This window comes from Lynx rufus, unplaced genomic scaffold (assembly GCF_022079265.1).
Source record: "Lynx rufus isolate CCGP_SWC_20201006 ecotype Redwood Valley unplaced genomic scaffold, mLynRuf1.p SCAF_10, whole genome shotgun sequence".
Taxonomy (NCBI): domain Eukaryota; kingdom Metazoa; phylum Chordata; class Mammalia; order Carnivora; family Felidae; genus Lynx; species Lynx rufus.
The window spans coordinates 6,853,580-6,871,629 of NW_025814824.1; the positions used below are offsets into that span (position 1 = coordinate 6,853,580).

General features: G+C 45.5%; 1 protein-coding gene across 3 annotated transcripts in view; it reads left to right on the forward strand.

Moving 5' to 3' along the window:
* Positions 1-18,050, forward strand: part of SPATA6L (spermatogenesis associated 6 like) — a 44,329-nt gene that overhangs the window by 16,068 nt on the left and 10,211 nt on the right. For 2 of the 3 annotated variants that reach the window (XM_047101380.1, XM_047101389.1), the window contains 3 exons: positions 6,793-6,917; positions 12,326-12,403; positions 15,673-15,900. In XM_047101380.1, coding sequence (XP_046957336.1) covers positions 6,793-6,917; positions 12,326-12,403; positions 15,673-15,900 — 431 coding nt within the window. The remainder of the gene's footprint in view (positions 1-6,792; positions 6,918-12,325; positions 12,404-15,672; positions 15,901-18,050) is intronic. The other variant, XM_047101398.1, reaches the window with a different exon arrangement.

The window sequence follows — 18,050 nt, forward strand, 5'->3', positions numbered from 1 at the left end:
TCGTCAACAGCTCCTGACAACAATTACTAATAATTTTCTTTTCAGATGTTTTAAAATGCATTTAGTATATGTAATGCATTTAAAACCTAAAATACATACATGCATATATATACATACATATACATACATGTGCTATATATATCTAGTATTTATCATATGTATGTTTAGTATACATATTGGTTGAATATACATATTCTGCAGCTTGCTTTTTAAAGTTTAATATATCTTAGATTGCCATATGTTCTTTTTTTTCATTTCGAGAGAGAGAGAGAGCGTGAGCAGGGGAGAGGGGCAGAGAGACAGGGAGAGATCAAGCAGACTCCTCGCTCAGCGTGCAGTCTGACATGGGGCTCCACCCCACGACCCCGGGATCATGATCTGGGCCAAAATCAAGAGTCAGATGCTCAGCCGACTGAGCCACCCGGGTGCCCCAACCATGTGTTTTCCACACGACCAGAAATCCATCTGTGGGCGGGTTGCAAGAATAGCTCGAAGCCATGATGATTGGAGACTACTGAGGCTGGGTGCACGCGTACTGTTTATAACTCAGAAGTTACTCAGATACAAAGTGGAGGCCGTATGAGACGTGTTTTCCTTTTGTCTATGGTCCTTCAATTTCAGATTGTAATCGTAGTGGAGTGAAGTTAGAATTGCTCAAAATAATGTCACTCAGCTTCAGATGCATTGGAGACGGATCCGTCAGTTCTTCCGACGTGTTCATTGAGGGTGTGCCCGGAACGTGCCCCACAGTGTGCTTCTGGCATCCCACCAGTGGTGCCAGGCGGAAGGGTGATTGCAAGCCCTTTTGCTCTGCTGGGTCTCGATAGCGGATAATTAAGCAAAAATGATTTGTCTCGTTGTAGGCTGCACCGTAGGGTCACATGGGTCACATGTAGGTTCACAGGGACCAGCCCTTCACTTGGCTGAATTGTTACCTTTTCATTTTGCTGTAGATGTTATTTTATTGTTTGATTCCTAAAAAAAAATTTTAATGTTTGTTTATTTTTGAGAAAGAGAGACAGTGCAGGCAGGGGAGGGGCAGAGAGAGAGGGAGACACAGAATCCGAAGCGGGCTCCAGGCTCCGAGCTGTCGGCACAGCGCCCGACGCGGGGCTTGAGCTCACTGACTGCGACGTCATGAGCTGAGCCACCCAGGCGCCCCTCATTGTTTGATATTTATTCACATTCCTTTCGAACACGCTGATAGTCAAAAGACATTATGACCGTGTGTTAATGATACAAGTAGCTTAGATTTACATACAGCTTTACTGCGAAAGAATGAAGGGGTCCAAAGATTTGGCTTAGAAGCTGTAAAGATGCCTCGGGTTCTTGTTTACCAAGATGGGAAAAAAGCAAGTGGACACAGGGGGGCAGCAGTGTAATCCTGTTGGACTGGGAGCTTGGGGCTTTCTTTTTACTGATCTCTTAGAGAAAAAACGTCTACTTGGGGACAAGTCATGTACATTCAGTCCAGCTGTAAATCGCCATTTTTGTGGGCACCTGTTCCCTCAATCAGAGTTTGGTTTTATACTTTGTAGTGGTATTTACCAGGCATCAGCAAGAACAGAACTCCTGCCTCGGAAAATATGGTTTTGAATTCCTGCTTTGCCGTGTGGCATCATGATAAGTGTCTTCTACTCACAGAGCCTCAGTTTCCTTATCGGTACAGAAGGCATCAAATGAGACTCCATAGTGGGAAGCAAGCTGTCGATTCTGATGTGCTCTATAAATGTTAGATTTTCAATACAATATTGTTATTAAAATGATCGATTTTGGGGGCGCCTGGGTGGTTCAGTTGGGTGAGCATCCAACTCTTGATTTCGGCTCAGGTCAAGATCCCAGGGTGATGGGATCGAGCCCCCTCTGCACTGGGCGTGGAGCCTGCTTGAGATTCTCTCTCTCTCTGTCTCTCTGTCTCTCTCTCTCCCCCGCTGCCCCTCTCCCCTGCTTGTGCTCTCTCTTTATCTCTCTCTCTTTCAAAAAAAAAAATTTTTTTTTTCTTGAAGTCCTCATTCGTTTTCCTTTTTAGGGGAAATGTTTTTCATCGACGGCATCGATGATGTCGTTGTCTGTCTGTGCCATTAGCCTATAAAAACACGGATTTCCCTCAGACATAGCACGTGGCCTATGAGTATCGCTCAGCCTGTGTATAACCCAGGCTCTTGCTGTAACATCCTCGTGGGGTGCCAACATTTTTACACTGGGTGGCAGTTAGGGCTCTAGAATATGATGGAACCAGAGAGAGAACTGAGGACGTAAGCCTTCTGTCTATCTCCTCCAATTTCAATGCCTTCATCCCCGTGATTCCAAAGGTGGTAGATGAGCAGGCCTCCAGTTCTCTGACCTCTTATTTTTATCTTCATTCTTGCTAACGACGGTGATAGTGACTCAGTAGCTGTCATTTTGGATGCAGTGACAAGAGCTGGCCAAAAACCTATGAAAGGAAAAAGGAACAGCCCGGTGTTTGAGGCCTCGTCCCAGGCACGCAGGTGTTCCCGGTAGGAGCGTGTGACTGAAAACACGTGACGTCCAGAGACCAGGGTAGCCCTGGTACCTCGTACCCCTGCTGGGTGGGTGTCATGGAGCGGGCACGATAATGGCAGGTGGTGTCCGAGTGCTCTACACTTTGTACATGTCACGTGACCTCACAGTAGCCCTAGGGGGCAGGTACTACGATGACTTTTATGTTTTCCTGAAGAGGCCCCTGAAGTTAGGAGATGACGTAACGTGCTCCTGGTCACACAGCTGGTAAAGGGTGGGGCAGGGATCTGAACCAGCTCTGTGTGCATCTGGACACGGTTCTTCCCCACTGTACGTGGACCTCAGCAGAAAGCTGCGTTCCCTTGCTGGTGACGGGTGAGGAGACCGTCGCATCACTTCCCATTTTCAGGTTGCGCTTGTGAGACCTCAGACTGGAGGAAGTCTGTCTGGCCGGCAGAGGTGGGGAGGCCATGCCCCTCCTAGGGAGCACTGATAAAAAAGGTGGCCAGGATAAGACTGGGAAATGATTGATGCTAAGATTGATTCTGGGATAGCACCCGCCTTCCACTGCCTCCCCACCTTTCTCTTTGTCATCAGTGTACCTTGTATATTTATTTGCATAGTTGTTTTGACATCTGTAGACTGGAAACTCCAGGAGGGCAGGAGTTGGACCCATTTTGTCTGCTAGTATACATGCAGGGTCTAGGACTCCTGGCACACGGTAGGTTCTCTATGCATATTTCTTGAACGTATGAATGAAAAGAAATTGAAAATATTGGAAAGAAATGATTGAGAAATGAATGAACCGTGGAGGTTGGAGAGAAAAAAAAATTTAAGTAGGCTTTATCCCCAGTGCAGAGCCCAACACGGGGCTTGAACTCACGACCTGAGAGGTCAGGGTCAGGACCTGAGCTGAGATCAAGAGTTGGCTGCTTACCCAACTGAACCACCCAGGGACCCCTCAGAGGATTTTTGGTCTGTCTGCCTTGTCTCACGGTGGTGGAAACGGAGTCTCAGAGAGGGTGATTACTGCTAACTGACTCCACGTCGGTCTTCACGATTATCCCCTCAAGAGGCACTTAGCAAGTGTCCGTCCTGTACCAGGCACCCGTCTGGGGGCAGCCCCGGGGGGCTGTGTTTTACCACTCGGTTCTGACGGCCACCCAAACACAGGTGTAAAATGTCTATCTTTAATGACATCTCAAGGGCCGTGTGGGAAACGCTGACAGAATGGTCCCTCTCCAGGTGAGGCATCGTGGCTGGGCCACTCACTGCCTGGCATTCACACCTTTCGGGGCACAGCCCTGCCAGGGATAGAGTAAGGAACGTTGACAGACAGGGACTGCTTTCATGGAACGTTGATGGAAACGGATCAGAGATACATATCCGAATGAAGAGCCTGCTGAGTGGTACTTTAAGGGCTGCAAGTTCATCAGGCTGCAAGTTCAAAGGGCATACCGCCTTTCTCATGAGATGAAATTTCAACCAAGGCCCATCATGGGATAGGAGGGAGGCAGCCCTGCAGAGATCCGGGGAAGGAACGTTACAGGGAGAACCCGGGGCAAACGTCTGAGGTCGAGGCGAGCCTGGCGTGTTGGAGGGACAGCGGGAAGGGCGGCAGGGAGGGCGTGGAATGACCGAGGAGGAAGAGTGGTAACATGAGGCAGGAGAGGCGGTCAGAGGCCTGATTATGTGGAGTCTTGAAGTCCAGAGCAAGATGCTCGGGCTTTATTCGCGAGTGACGGGAAGCCCGCTGGGAGGTTCTCAGGAGAGGAAGGGCCCAGTCTGACGTGTTTATAACATCGCGGTGTGCGGAGGACAGTGTGAGTGCAGCAAGAATGGAAGCAGAGATAGCAGTGTGGAGGCCGTGGCAGTGGTCCGGGAGGGAGGTGGTGTGGCGGGGACCGGGGTAGGGACCGTCAAGACGGAGAGAGGAGACAGATTGCAGGTTTATTTCGGAGACGGAGTCCACAGGACTGGCTAGCGGGTTAACGTGAGGGGCGAAGGAGTGGAGTCAAGGATAAAGCCTGGACTTTTGGCCCGAGCACCTGCTCCCTTCTCTCTGAAGGGAGAATAGGGGAGAGCTTATGTGTGGGAAAAAATCAAGGGTGTTGTTTTGGACCTGTTACTTTGGAGACATGAGGAGACATTGGACGTGAAGCTTGAAGGACGAAGGAGATCTCAACAGGATGGGAAGGAAGAAAGGACATTTTGGAAGGAACAGCACCGGCAGAGGAAGGACGCGGCGGTGGAGGAGGGAGAGATACATCATCAATCCGTTGTGGCCGGAGCACGTCTGAGAGAAGGGTGGGGACACATGATCTGATGACGAAAACCATAGAATGCGTTCTTTTTGCACATGGATTCTTATTAGAACCCAAACATTCATATTTATTTATTTTAATTTTTAAAAAATGTTTTATATATTTTTGAAAGAGAGAGAGAGAGATGAGCAGGGGAGGGGCAGAGAGAGAGGGAGACACAGAATCGGAAACAGGCTCCAGGCCATCGATGTGCCAGAAATCCACCCTCGTCAGACTTCTTCTCACAAACAGAATGGTAGTCACCAAACAGTAAAGCTACCTGGTTGACCATAGTCTCTTCTGTGGCAGTGTGCCATACAGAGGCCACTCTTAGTCTGAACCTCTTGTGTCGCACCTGCTGTGTAGACGAGGAGCGTTCAGACGGCAGCTTCTCTGTCCTTCGCTCAGTGATTCTCGGTCCTCGTAGCCCCCAGATCTTTTGGTAATGAGTGTTTGGTAACATCCCTTTCGTCAGACTGAAATCTGAAATAATATTGATGGTTAATATAACCAACTGAAGCGAATCACTGCCAATGGAGAAATAAAAGGAAAATGGTTTAAAATAAAACGATAGCGTATCAATACATAAATGGTGGGCACAAAGAAGTATTTAGATGTGGCATGGTTTTCAAACTGCCGGTAGGGGCTCAGTAAAGACCCAAACACAGTCAAGTACGACAGTCCCTTAATTCACACGGTACCTGCATTCCCGAAAATTCAGTGTATTTTAAAACCATGCAGAGTGGGGCGCCTGGGTGGCTCAGTCGGTTAAGCAGCCAACTTCGGCTCAGGTCATGATCTCACGGTCTGTGAGTTCGAGCCCCGCGTCGGGCTCTGTGCTGACCGCTCAGAGCCTGGAGCCTGCTTCAGATTCTGTGTCCCCTCTCTCTCTGACCCTCCCCCGTTCATGCTCTGTCTCTCTCTGTCTCAAAAATAAATAAAAACATTAAAAAAAAATAAAACCATGCAGAGAAAGTGCTTTGTGTTTACATGTAGCCGTGAGGTTCCAGGCTTCGCTAATTATAAGGGAAGAATTAGCTTGTCACCTAAAAGAATGTCGGTTATGATGTTAGAATGTTGTGCAGGAGTGTCTTGAGTGTTGCAATGTCTTGACCCTGGCACCTTGGCTCCTGCCGATGACATGTCCCCACAAATTTTGGAAGTGTCCCTGAGGCTGGTACCAACCGTGCTAAGAACCACGGCCTCGGCTGTTCTGGGGGGCATCAGGATACTGGTATCTCTGCATCACAGGACACGTCGAGCCCCAGTCTATGCTGTAAGCTTTGTGTGAACAGGTCGCTGTCTGCTTTGTTCCTGTTCTGTCCCTAGGACCTGGCCCAAAGTGTGTCCTTGGAAAACATGTGGAAGGAAAGGATGGGTGGTGGCATGGATGGATGGACAGACAGATGGACGAAAAGAGATTTTTCTCTTTGTTCTGTCTTGTGGAGTAATCCTTTAGATATTTTTGTCTCTCTCTGTTGTGAGTTCGGAAGACTTTTAAATTTTATCCGTGAGATAAGAACCAGTAGAAGTGTTTTCTACTTGCCTCTTAAATAAGAGGTGCTTTAATCAAAATGTTTATTTTTTAATGTTTATTTATTATTTTTGAGCATTTATTTATTATTATTATAAATACATATTTTTATATAAATAAAAATAAACATTTTTATTTTAATAAATAAATATTATTTATTATTATTTTGAGCTCACCCCGAGTGTGAGCAAGGGAGGGGCAGAGACAGGGAGACATAGAATCTGAAGCAGAGTCCAGGCTCCGAGCTGTCAGCACAGAGCCTGATGCGGGGCTTGAACTCACAAACCGTGAGATCATGACCTGAGCTGAAGTCTGATGCTTAACCAAATGAGCCACCCAGGCGCCCCAAAATGTCTACTTTTATCTGAGTGCCTTCTCTGCCATCACCTGTCTGAGGTTTTATTCTGTTAAACTCAAGAAGTAGATCATTTTCAGAACGTAAATCTACTTACGGTTTTTCTCCTTGCATTCTAGCATGGGAAGAGTTGGCCTGCTATGAAGAAAACACACGAGATTTTCTTTTCCCTGAGCCCAAGCTGACACCTTCGCTCCCTGGCATGTACAGGCAGGTGCTCATGAAGACATTTGCAGGTTTTCCAGTAAGTGATTCATGCCCCGCTGGACTTCTGCTGGGAGAGATTCTTGCGACCTGGACATTTTATTTCCGATAGGGGATGCTCTTGGGCAGATCACTTCCATCTGGGTTAGTTCCCTTGTTCTGTTTAGCAGCCCCGTTTAGATGCCCCATTCAAAATACCAATTATACTGGTCTGAGAGGTGGGGATCTTACCTAGCCAGGTAAATCATTGCCATCGTCACACTGTCACATACTTATAAGGATGCTTTTTCCACCTTCTCTGAATGCAGACTAACTGAAAGATTTGATACTGGTTTGTTTTTTATTAAATGTTTTATTTATTTTTGAGAGAGTTAGAGAGACAGTGCAAGCAGGCGAGGGGCAGAAAGAGACGGAGACACAGACTCCGAAGCAGGCTCCAGGCTCCGAGCTGTCAGCACAGGGCCCAACACGGGGCTTGAACTCACAGACCATGAGATCACGACCTGGGCCGAAGTCGGACGCTTAACTGACTCAGCCACCCAGGCGCCCCTCTACCAGTTTATTTAATTGAAACTATTGTTTTATTAGTAATCATGAAAGCAAAATACAGTCGTAATAGTAATAATGCCACCTCTCATTTATTTTGAGCTTTCGGTTCTTCATAAGATATGTTATTTTCCTCAGAGTTCTCATGTCAGCCAAGGCAGCTATCACAGTCTCCACTTAACGGAAGGGAAAGAGACAGAGGTTCGCAGTGATATTATTGAAGGATCTTAAAAGACACAGCAGTGATTCAGATGACAGTCTGTTTTGGGGGCATTGCCTGAACCCAAATTCAAAATATTCATTTTGATGATATCTGTGATAGTTTCTGACCTCACAGCAACTCGGATGGTTTTCTCAACATTTCTGTTGCCTGGATGGCCTCTGTTGTAAGGGCCACACCTTTATGAATTATAAAAAGCATATTTAATACTCAACTTTTCTGTTACTTGCCCATGAATCTCTGTTACTATCACTTAATAAAATGTTATTGCCTCCCATTTTGTTGAGAGTACTGTGTAGAATATACAACATGCAGGACCCTTACTTCTGTGATGTTTATGACGACAGAACTTCTAGTTCTAATACTTCAAATGGCAAACTTTCATCAAAAGTTGTCCTCCTCAGAATTGCTAATGTCCGTAACTCTAAACCCTCCATAATCTTTGAGGGTTTGGTGAATATCACTGACGCCATTTTTTTCCCCCTCCGAGATACTCTTTGTATATCACCTATATCCATCGTACTCATGAGAATGTTTGCCTTTATCATATTGAGTTATTGGCATATTTCTCTTCAGGAGCTAACAGGATCAAAACTGGCGAGAATCACGTGAAGGATATTCCTTATGTTAACTTCGGTTTGCCTGAGTTTTCTATCACAGAAAAGCCATCCACAAACACTGAGCTGGTATCCAGCTGAGTATCGAGACGAGGAGAAACACACATCTTATGTTTTCTCAAGTGTTGTCTCTGTTTAACTTTATGGGCATAAGTAGGAAGAAGAACATATAGGAAGTTGTGTTTATAGTTTTTGGTAAATGCAGAGAAAGGGCTTTAAAACCGCAGGGAAAGATCGGCAGGCATTAGAGGTAAAGTGTCAGTGAAGTTAATGAAACTATGTTTTAAACAATTTGTAAAAAGATAGCGGAGCTCAATTTCTCTCAAATGTTCTATAAAGCAACATAAAACCAGCTGCCACAGTTTTAATGGTAGCAGACATTCAGTGCCCGCTCGCTAGATGCCAGGTACTGTGCTGAGTTTCTTCCAGGTTATCTCGTGCAGTCCTCCTTGACCCTGGAAGGTGGCTATCAGTTTTTTCCTCATTTTACTGATGGGTAAGGTGGCACAGGGAGTTTAAGAAGGTGCTCGAAGAGAGGCACCTGGGTGCTCAGTCGGTTAAGTGTCTGACTCTCGGTTTTGGCTCAGGTCAGGATCTCACAGTTTCATGATATCGAGCCCCACATCAGGCTCTGTGCTGATGGTACACAGCCTACTTGGGATTCTCTCTCTCTCTCTGCCCCTCCCCTACTCACGCTGTCTATGTCTCTCTCAAAATGAATAAACTTTTAAAATATTGAAAAAAAAAAGAATGGGCTTGAAGACACAGGGCTGATGAATGATGGGGCATGCTTGTCTGTCAGACTTCAAAGTCTGGAATCTTGGTCACTGTGAGACGCTAATTCTCTCGTGTTTATTTCAGCCCATTGTCCACTTTCTCTACATTCATATCATAGAACTTGAGTGTGTACATGTGTGGGTCAGGCAAATCATTCACTTGTTTTCTCTAAGTTGTTAATTCATTAAGAAGTAGACTTATTTCCTTCACGAAAGTGTGACTTTTCCTTTGTATTTCTGTATTTCGTTTTATTTCACTTGATACCTTAACCGCTGTTTCTCCCCGCTTTTCCTGCTGAGGTTAAGAATTTTTTTTTTAAATTTAATTATTTTTGAGTGGGGGAGGGGCAGTGGAAGAGGGAGAGAGAGAATCCCAAGTAGAGAGCACAGAGCCCAATTCGGGGCTCAAAGTCATAAACTGGGAGATCATGACCTGAGCTGAAATTAAAGACTCAGACACTTAACTGACTGAGCCACCCAGGTGCCCCAAGAATTTTTTTTTAATATAATTTGTTTTCTTGTTAGGTGAAGACTGTAAAGTAAGCAGAAGGAATATTATTATTTCTTCATTGTTAGCTTTTAGTTAATAATTTCATTTTTTCTTTAGGGCCATGATTCTAGAAAAGTCGTACTGTTAAATCCATTTCTTGACCTAACCATCATTGCCCTCATCCTGTTGCTAAGGAAATTGGACAAGATAGACCCTGTAAACTTCAGCTCTAAACTTTTACACTAAAATCAGTGCTCCTGTGAACAAGAAAATACGTTCTTCCTTATTATCTGTCAGTCACTGTCAGGCGTCGAGGTTATATGCGGCGAACAGGACTGTGTTACGGGGTGTGGATTCCTTGCTGGTAGGGCACCTCCCTCCTCCTCTCCAGGCAAAGTGTAACAGCGGTTTGGGCAGCCACACGTGCGAAGTGTGGACTCGGACTGTCTGGGTTCAGTCCCGGCTATGTCACTCATTACTGTGACTTTGGGTAAATTGCTTTCTCTCTGTTTACCTTAGGTTCCCAGCTGCAAAATGGACTGATAATAGTACTTCCCCTATAGGGTTATTGCGAGGGTTGGATATATGTACAGCGTTTAACATGCTATCTGGCATATAGTTAGGTTCACGGTAAACGTGACCTGTTGTGGTTTATTAAATTGTCATTCAAATGATGATGCTGCCTCCTTGTGAGGCCATGAAAAACTGCACGAGTCTGTGGCCCACGTGGGGACGTGTTCAGGCTCAGACGGCTGGGCCATGGGGGACCTGAGGTCTGGCACACACGAGGTCTCGTGATTCTAACCAACAGCGCTGTGGACCTTGGAGCTTCCCCCAGTCTCCTCTCCGGTGGGCAGTCTCATAGCTGGAGGTGAGGCTGAGCAGGTCACGTACGCTGTTTGCCAGATGTCTCCACCCCCCACCACCACCCTTCCCCCCCTGGATTTTCTAACTTGGCAGCAATTGGGCTCATGTGTTTGTAAGCCCAGAAATCTTGAGTCTCTGGCCCAAGCCTACCGCTTGTATGGGCATACCACATTCTAGAGGCAAAAAAAAAGAAAAAAGAAAAAAAGGAGCTGAGGATCTAGGCTGTGCCTGTAAGGACATGTTCTGTGGACAAGATGAACGCACAAGAATGAACGTGCATAGGAGTGAATAAACGCCCAGGACACAAGCTGACTCCTGGCTCCACCAATCCCCAGCTGCGTCACAGTGGACAGACTTAACCTCTCCAAGCTCGTTGGATAAAATGGGGATAGGACTGTGTCCTACCCAGGTTGTGGGAGGGTTAAATGAGATCGCGTGAAAGTCCCTCACTGTAAAGATACAGTACTTGTCGATATCCTCTCCCGCTGGGGCTTCAGCTGATGCAGATCCTTCTTACTTACTACGTCCTATAATGAGAATGAGCTTTCACAGCCCGGAGGAGTGAGGGGGAGGGCGGGCTTTGAGAGGCGACTGGGGCTTGGACAGGAGATGAAGAAAGGGAAGGCACACCCGGGACAAGGAACACCTGGCCAGGTGATGGTGTCTGGGGGAGGGAAGAGCAGAGGGTCCTGCTGGGCGGGGGAGGGGGGGAGGGAGCGATGGCTGCAGGTGAGACCATGAGGTCAGTCGGAGATCCTGTGACTCGATCAGATCCAGTTCTGTTCTCGTTTTGCCATCTAGAACCCACGGGACCTTGGGGAAACTGCTTTCTGTCTCTCTAAAGCCTCAGTCTTTTTTAGAAAGATAATGGTATTTTTATTTTATTTATTTACCAATTAAAAGCGTTTATTTTTAAGTAATCCCTACACCCGACGTGGGGCTCAAACTCGCAACCCCAACGTCAAAAGTCGCACGCTCCGTTGGCTGAGCCAGCCAGGTGCCCAGATAATTGTATTTTTTAAATGACCGTGCGGTAAATTGATTTTTCTGATACACGGTTACACGAATGTTAACACATGTATAGATTTGTGAAACCACCACTGTGATCAGGATGTGGAGCTCTCCCATCAACCCCCAAATCTCCTCCCTTTATCCCTTTATAGAGGCAACCTCTCCCTTACCCCTCACCACCGGTCTGCTCTCCATCACTGTAGTTCTGTCTTTTTCAGAAGGTCACGTAGAGGGAATTATATGGTCTGCACCCTTTTGAGATTGGCTCCTTTCACTTAGAAAAATGCCTTGGACAGTCACCCATGTGATTGTGTGCACCTGTACTTTGTTCCTTGTTATTACTGAGTGTGTGTGTGTCTGTGTATTATTCAGTATGGCACCGATCCCCAGAAGAGTGTCAATGACACAAAATGGGGAGTTTGGAAATAGATCTAATGAGCATAAATATTTGGTATAAGATACGAAGCACGTTTTTCAAAGCAAATAGGCAAGGAAGGAGAACCTCTATCTATCCCAGATAATCCTAGATAATCTCACTCAATTCTGTGGTTCAGTGTTTTAATTTTTTAATGTTTATTTATTTTTGAGAGAGACAGAGACAGAGTGCGAGCAGGGGGAGGGGCAGAGAGAGAGGGAGACACAGAATCCGAAGCAGGCTCCAGGCTCTGGGCTGTCAGCACAGAGCCCGACGCGGGGCTCGAACTCACGGACCGTGAGATCATGACCTGAGCTGAGATCATATGTTTAACCAACTGAGCCGCCCAGGTGCCCCATATGTATATATTTTAGGCGATATGTGTGGGTTATGCCAACCACACAAAAGAGTAATTAGGTTCTTACAGGCTTTCAAGTTAGAATGGGATGGGCGAAGAATCTGTTTCCAGTAATTTATTTGCTTCCTTTATGCTATTTCATTTTTAGGGCATTGCTCCCAAAATAGAGTTTTCCACACGGACAGCCATCAGAGAACGCGTGTTCCTGCATAGAAACAGGTTTCTTGTAAGTATAATCGAGAAGCCAGTGGTAGATCTGTCAGGAATTTTCTCCGCAGAATGTTCTCAGCTCAAACTCAGTTACCAAGTTTAGATGCAACTGGATGAGTAGAAACCTGGAGACTCCTGGCTGGGTTTGAGTTTCTGTATTCGGACTGTTCAGCCTGCCCCATTAGACTGTGTCTGACATGGGTTCCTTCTGGTCTGTGGTGGAGCGGACAGAAAAGCGATACAAAAGCCAAAGTCACAAGTTTGACAGAAGTAGGCTGGTTAGCTTATTAGCTATTGTTTCATGGCTTTTGCTCTTGAGCTTGTGAATATGAGTGTTCCTTCCCTCTTGGCTGAGGCTGCTGCTCCGAGTTGTATTTGGGGCCGTCTTTGGTGATCGGGAAGGGTCTCGGGCGTTCTTGTTCAGCCCCGATTTCCCGTCATCCTGAGTACTTTTGGTGTTTCTTTTACCTTGTGGCTTATAATTTTTAACCATTAAAATCCTTTCTAGAACAATATGGAGCATGGGTGAATGTAATTGGTAAAGCTTCTTCAGGTGCTTTGCTTGTCATCCCAGATCTTGCCTGGTGTCCTGGAAAATCCTTGAAAATGTAGGCTGTGGGTTAAGGGGGTACTGAATGAAAAGGGTCACTAATCTGTGCAAATCCATCAATCCTGTGGGCATCATAACTTATATAATGGGAGGCCAATGATTAATTTAAGGAAGGCATCAGCTGCTTTTTAGGTTTTCCTTATTTAAAAAAAAGCATTTGTTTATTTTGAAAGAGGGAGGGGGCAGAAAGGGAGAGAGAGAGAATCCCAAGCCAGCTCTGTGCTGTCAGCGCAAAGCCCCATGCGGGGCTTGAACTCACGAACCATGAGATCATGGCCTGAGCCGAAATCAAGAGTCAGATACTTTACCAACTGAGCCACCCAGGTGCCCCAGTATTTCCTTACTTACCTGCTATTTTTTCCAGGCTGATATGGGTGCATGGTGATTTTTCAGTTTATCTTTCTTTTCCACTCCATCATATTAATCTTGCTTTCATCTCCTAATATAGGTCTTCCTTTAAGTGTTAACTTTTTATTTTTTAAATTTTTTTAATGTTTATTTTTGAGAGAGAGAGAGAGAGACAGAGCACGAGCAGGGGAAGGGCAGAGAGAGGGAGACACAGAATCCGAAGCAGGCTCCAGGCTCTGAGCTGTCAGCCCAGAGCCTGACGCGGGGCTCGAACTCACAGACCACGAGGTCATGACCTGAGCCGAAGTCGGCCGCTTAACCAACTGAGCCACCCAGGGGCCCCAAGTGTTAACTTTTTAAAGTAACAGATTTATTGTTTTTTCTTATGGCAAAAGTATTCATTTTAGAAAATTAGAAAATACAGATAAGCAAAAAGGAGAAAATAAAAATTGCCTGTCATTCTTATTATCTAGAGATGAGCATGACTCATTTTTTTTTGAGCATGTTCTTCTGTATACACATACCCACACCCACACCCACACCCACATAATTTTAACGTTAAAAGACTGCATATCACTTTGCACCTTTCCCTCTTCACCTCACATACCCTGGGCATGTTTCTCACGTCCTTAAGTATTCTTACACCAGGCAGATTTTCACGGCTTCACTGCAGTCCACCATATGGAAGCACCATAATTTGGTCATTTTCCTGTTGTTGGGCACTTCACTGATACAGTAGTCAGAGTTCAGTCAGGAAAACAGACTGCACATGTTATTTTAGTAAACAGATTTAATCTTTTATTTTTTTGAAGTTTATTTATATTTTGAGAGAGAGAGAGAGAGAGAGCACATGCACCTGTGTGGGCGGGGGAGGGGCAGAGGGAGAGAGAGAATCCCAAGCAGGCTCCACGCTTTCGGCAAAGGGCCCAACCTGGGGCTCGAACTACTGAACCGTGAGATCATGATCCGAGCCGACATCGAGAGTCAGACGCTCCACCCACTCACACACCCAGCCGCCCCAAAAGATTTAATGTTTTAAAGTAAAGCCAAACGGGTTGAAGGACTTAAGGTAAAAGGGACACGGGACTGACACCGCTCACTGCTGGTGACCCGGGAGCTTGGAGGAAGGGTCCTGTGGGGCAAGTCCCAGAGTTCTGAGCGGGGCCCTCTGGCCAGCTGGTGCTGGAAGGTGTGAGTGGGGCGCAGGAGGCTAGCTCTGCGGTTATGGGAGGAACACTATAAACCCGGTACCTCTGTCACTCGGAAGGTGAAGAGCGGTTGCTGGGGTGGCATTGACAGCCGTAGATGGCAGCCCTGGGAGCCGGGCCTGGCTTCCCTTCCCGGCTTGCAGCCGCTCCCCAGTGCCCTCCAGCGGTGGGGCCTGCCCGAGCGGCTCGACAAGCGGCGGGTTTGCCCCAGCACCGCCCGGCTGAGCGTTGGAGCAAGGGGGGTTCCCAGCAGAGAGGAAATTGCTTACTCACCGGTATAGCTGACTTCCCAGGTTTGGAATGGTCATGAGAATGTTTGTAACTGTACACATTGCCGCAGTTATTTCCTTATAACGAATTCCTTGACGTGAAATTGCCGGGGTGGGGTGTGTGCCAGGTTCCGTTTCTCTCTCTTTGTCTCTGTCTCTGTCAATCATCCATCTTCTTTTTTTTTTTTTTTTAAATCTTTATTATTTTTGAGAGAGACACAGAGCATGAGCAGGGGAGGAGCAGAGAGAGAGGGAGACACAGAATCCGAAGCAGGCTCCAGGCCCTGAGCGGTCAGCACAGAGCCCAATGTGGGGTTCAAACTCACGAACTGTGAGATTATGACCTGAGCCGAAGTCGGATGCTCAACCGAGTGAGCCACCCAGGTGCCCCATCCATCTTCTTTTTTAAAGAAGTTGTTTATTTATTTATTTTGAGAGTGGGGGGCGGGGCAGCACAGAGAGAGAGAGCGTCCCAAGCAGGCTCCGTGCTGTTGGCACAGAGCCCGACTTCGGGGCTCGAACCCACAAACCGCAAGATCATGACCGGAGCCAAAATCTAGAGTCAGACGCTCAGCCGACTGAGCCACTCAGGTGCCCCCCAACTTTCTCCTAATACAAATAAATGTCGCTGTTACTGGTGGAAAGATATTACCCTAGCGAGTTATAAATACTAGTGATGTTAAGCTGAACTGAAGAAAAGCTAAGTAGAGAGAACACCCTTTCTAAGTTCATGGTTTGCAAATCTGAGGTGTTCACTCTTCTACAGAGTTCGATTAAATACGGTTATATTCTGATTGAATTTTCTTTTTTCTCCATTTTCATTTTTGAAAACGTTTCTTCTTGGTTTCAGGAAGAAAGAGAGAAGTCAAGAAGGCCTTTATCTACATCAGATGGGCCCAGATCCCCCTTAAATAACGTGAGGATGAGGCCAAAGGACAGTAAGGTCGAAAGCACGCAATCCTGGGCCCCCTCGCCCTGCTCCCCCAGGTGCTTCGTTCAGGACCAGCCCACTCCACCGAGCCTTGGAAATAATTTCAGAATCTCCGGGGAAAGCAAACCTCCATTTGTAGTTAGACACGTGAGCCTAAAATTATTTTTCAGAGTTTGGAAGGGTGACGGTGCGAATGAGGGCAGAATACGGGAAGGTCAGGCCATGAAGACGAATGGACAATATTAAAATAAAGAGGGAATTCAAGCTGAATAGTAACTATGATTAAATGATGTTCACTTCCTGGAGTCATTGTCAGGAAAGCCATACGAAGCTGTCTCGTGCACAGGACTTGCTCACTGAATGTCAGTCATCCCTATTTTTAATTTTTGGAAATTATTAATAGAGGGCGATGTCTGCATGTGACAACCTGCCATTATCCAGAAGAATCAGCCAACTGACAGGGGCGGGAGATGCATAACGAAGGCTGACATGTGCTCTGTCCCCATCGCAAACTGAAGCTTCATCAGTTTTAAAGAAAACGGCTTGAGTTTTTAAAATGAGGTTGTTTTTACTTTAAAGAGCAGGAAAAACTATGTCTGAGTTAGAAGCAATGATGTGCCATACTCAAGGCCCTTAATTAAAGCTTCCTTAGGTTTAGCCCTCAGGAAGTAACGGGGAAATTTAATCGCAGCAGCCCACATCGCCTCCTTACATTTTTTTTGACTACTATAAAAATAACAGAGGGGTGCCTGGGTGGCTCAGTCGGTTGAGTGTCTGACTTCGGCTCAGGTCATGATCTCATGATTCATGGGTTCGAGCCCCACATCGAGCTCTGTGCTGACAGCTCGGAGCTTGTAGCCTGCTTTGGATTCTTTCTCTCAAAAATAAACATTAAAAAAAAATTTTTTTTTAAGTAATGGAAAATATAGAGAAATTGAAAAAAGATTACCTATAGGCTCACCAATGTAATATAAATAAACATTTTCTTTAATGGATTTTCTTTCACTTTTTAAATATTCATAAGGCTTTATTTTTTCCACAAACTTATAATTATACTGTATATATAGATTGGTTTCTCAATCTATGGTTAATCTATGGTTAATATTACATTAAAAGCATTTCCTATATTAGTTCATGTTCTTTATTCCACATTCTAGTTAATGATTTATTCTCCAGGAGTCCTTATAACTCCCAGTAGTTAACTGTGGATATTACTGTCAAATTGATAACTTGGCTTAAAGAAGTCACTGGTGGTGATGTTTGTGCATGAGATATAAGAAAGGGCACCTGGGTGGCTCAGTTGGTTGAGCTTCTGAATCTTGATTTTGGCTCATGTCATGATCCCAGGGATGTGGGATTGAGCCTTATGTCAAGCCTGCTTGGGATTCTCTCTGTCTCTCTCTCCCCCTCTGCCCCACTCCCCTGCTCGAGTGTGCTCTCTCTCTCGCAAAAAAAAAAAAAAAAAAGAAGAAAAAAAAAAAAGATACGAAGCATGGTCAACCCCGAAGTCAGGGTGCTATTGACTGAGGTGACTGTGTGCAGAGCGGGTTTATAGGTTTAACAGAGATGTTATTTGGCCAGAGACCGTAGAGCAGCTGGGGTTACCTCATGGTTACCTGGGTAAAATGGTAAAAACCTAGCGACCAATCTTTAAATATTGTTGAACTGAGTTTATTGGACACTCTGCTTCATTGCATTTCATTTTTGTGAAATACAACTGTAGTCGAGGCCCTTTGGGCTACATAATCTTGAAATCTTGATAGATTTCGTAGGGAATAAAACCTGCTTGGTGTTTATTTTATTTACCAAATTCTTGTACAGCCTCTGCTATGTACCAAGCTCTTTTCTAAATGCTTTATACGTAGTAACTCTTATGGAGCCGGATTTCCTGATGGCATGTGACGTTTCTTTAAGCAGAAGCATTAAAATTTAGAGGACTTAATGTCGTGAAGACAGTAAATTCTAATCAATAAAATTCTGAAAGTAGAATGAAGAGTAACATTATAACCTGCCTTCTTGAAATTAAAAAAAAAATGGCAGAAATAAACAAGATAAAAAAAAATCCAGCGACTCTATGCCATAAGTATTCTGAAGCAGTTAGTTCCCTATTTCAAGTGTTTGGACCTGTTTACAGATTATGTTGCCCAGTCAGGATAATAAGGTCACCTTAATTAAAATAACGCAGCTGCCACTATTCTTTTTTTTTTTTTTTTTTTTTTAAGGATACAGGCACTCAGATTGGAAGGGAATGGGGAAGGCTGCAATGTCACCTTGTGATAATCCCCTGATTTCAGGGA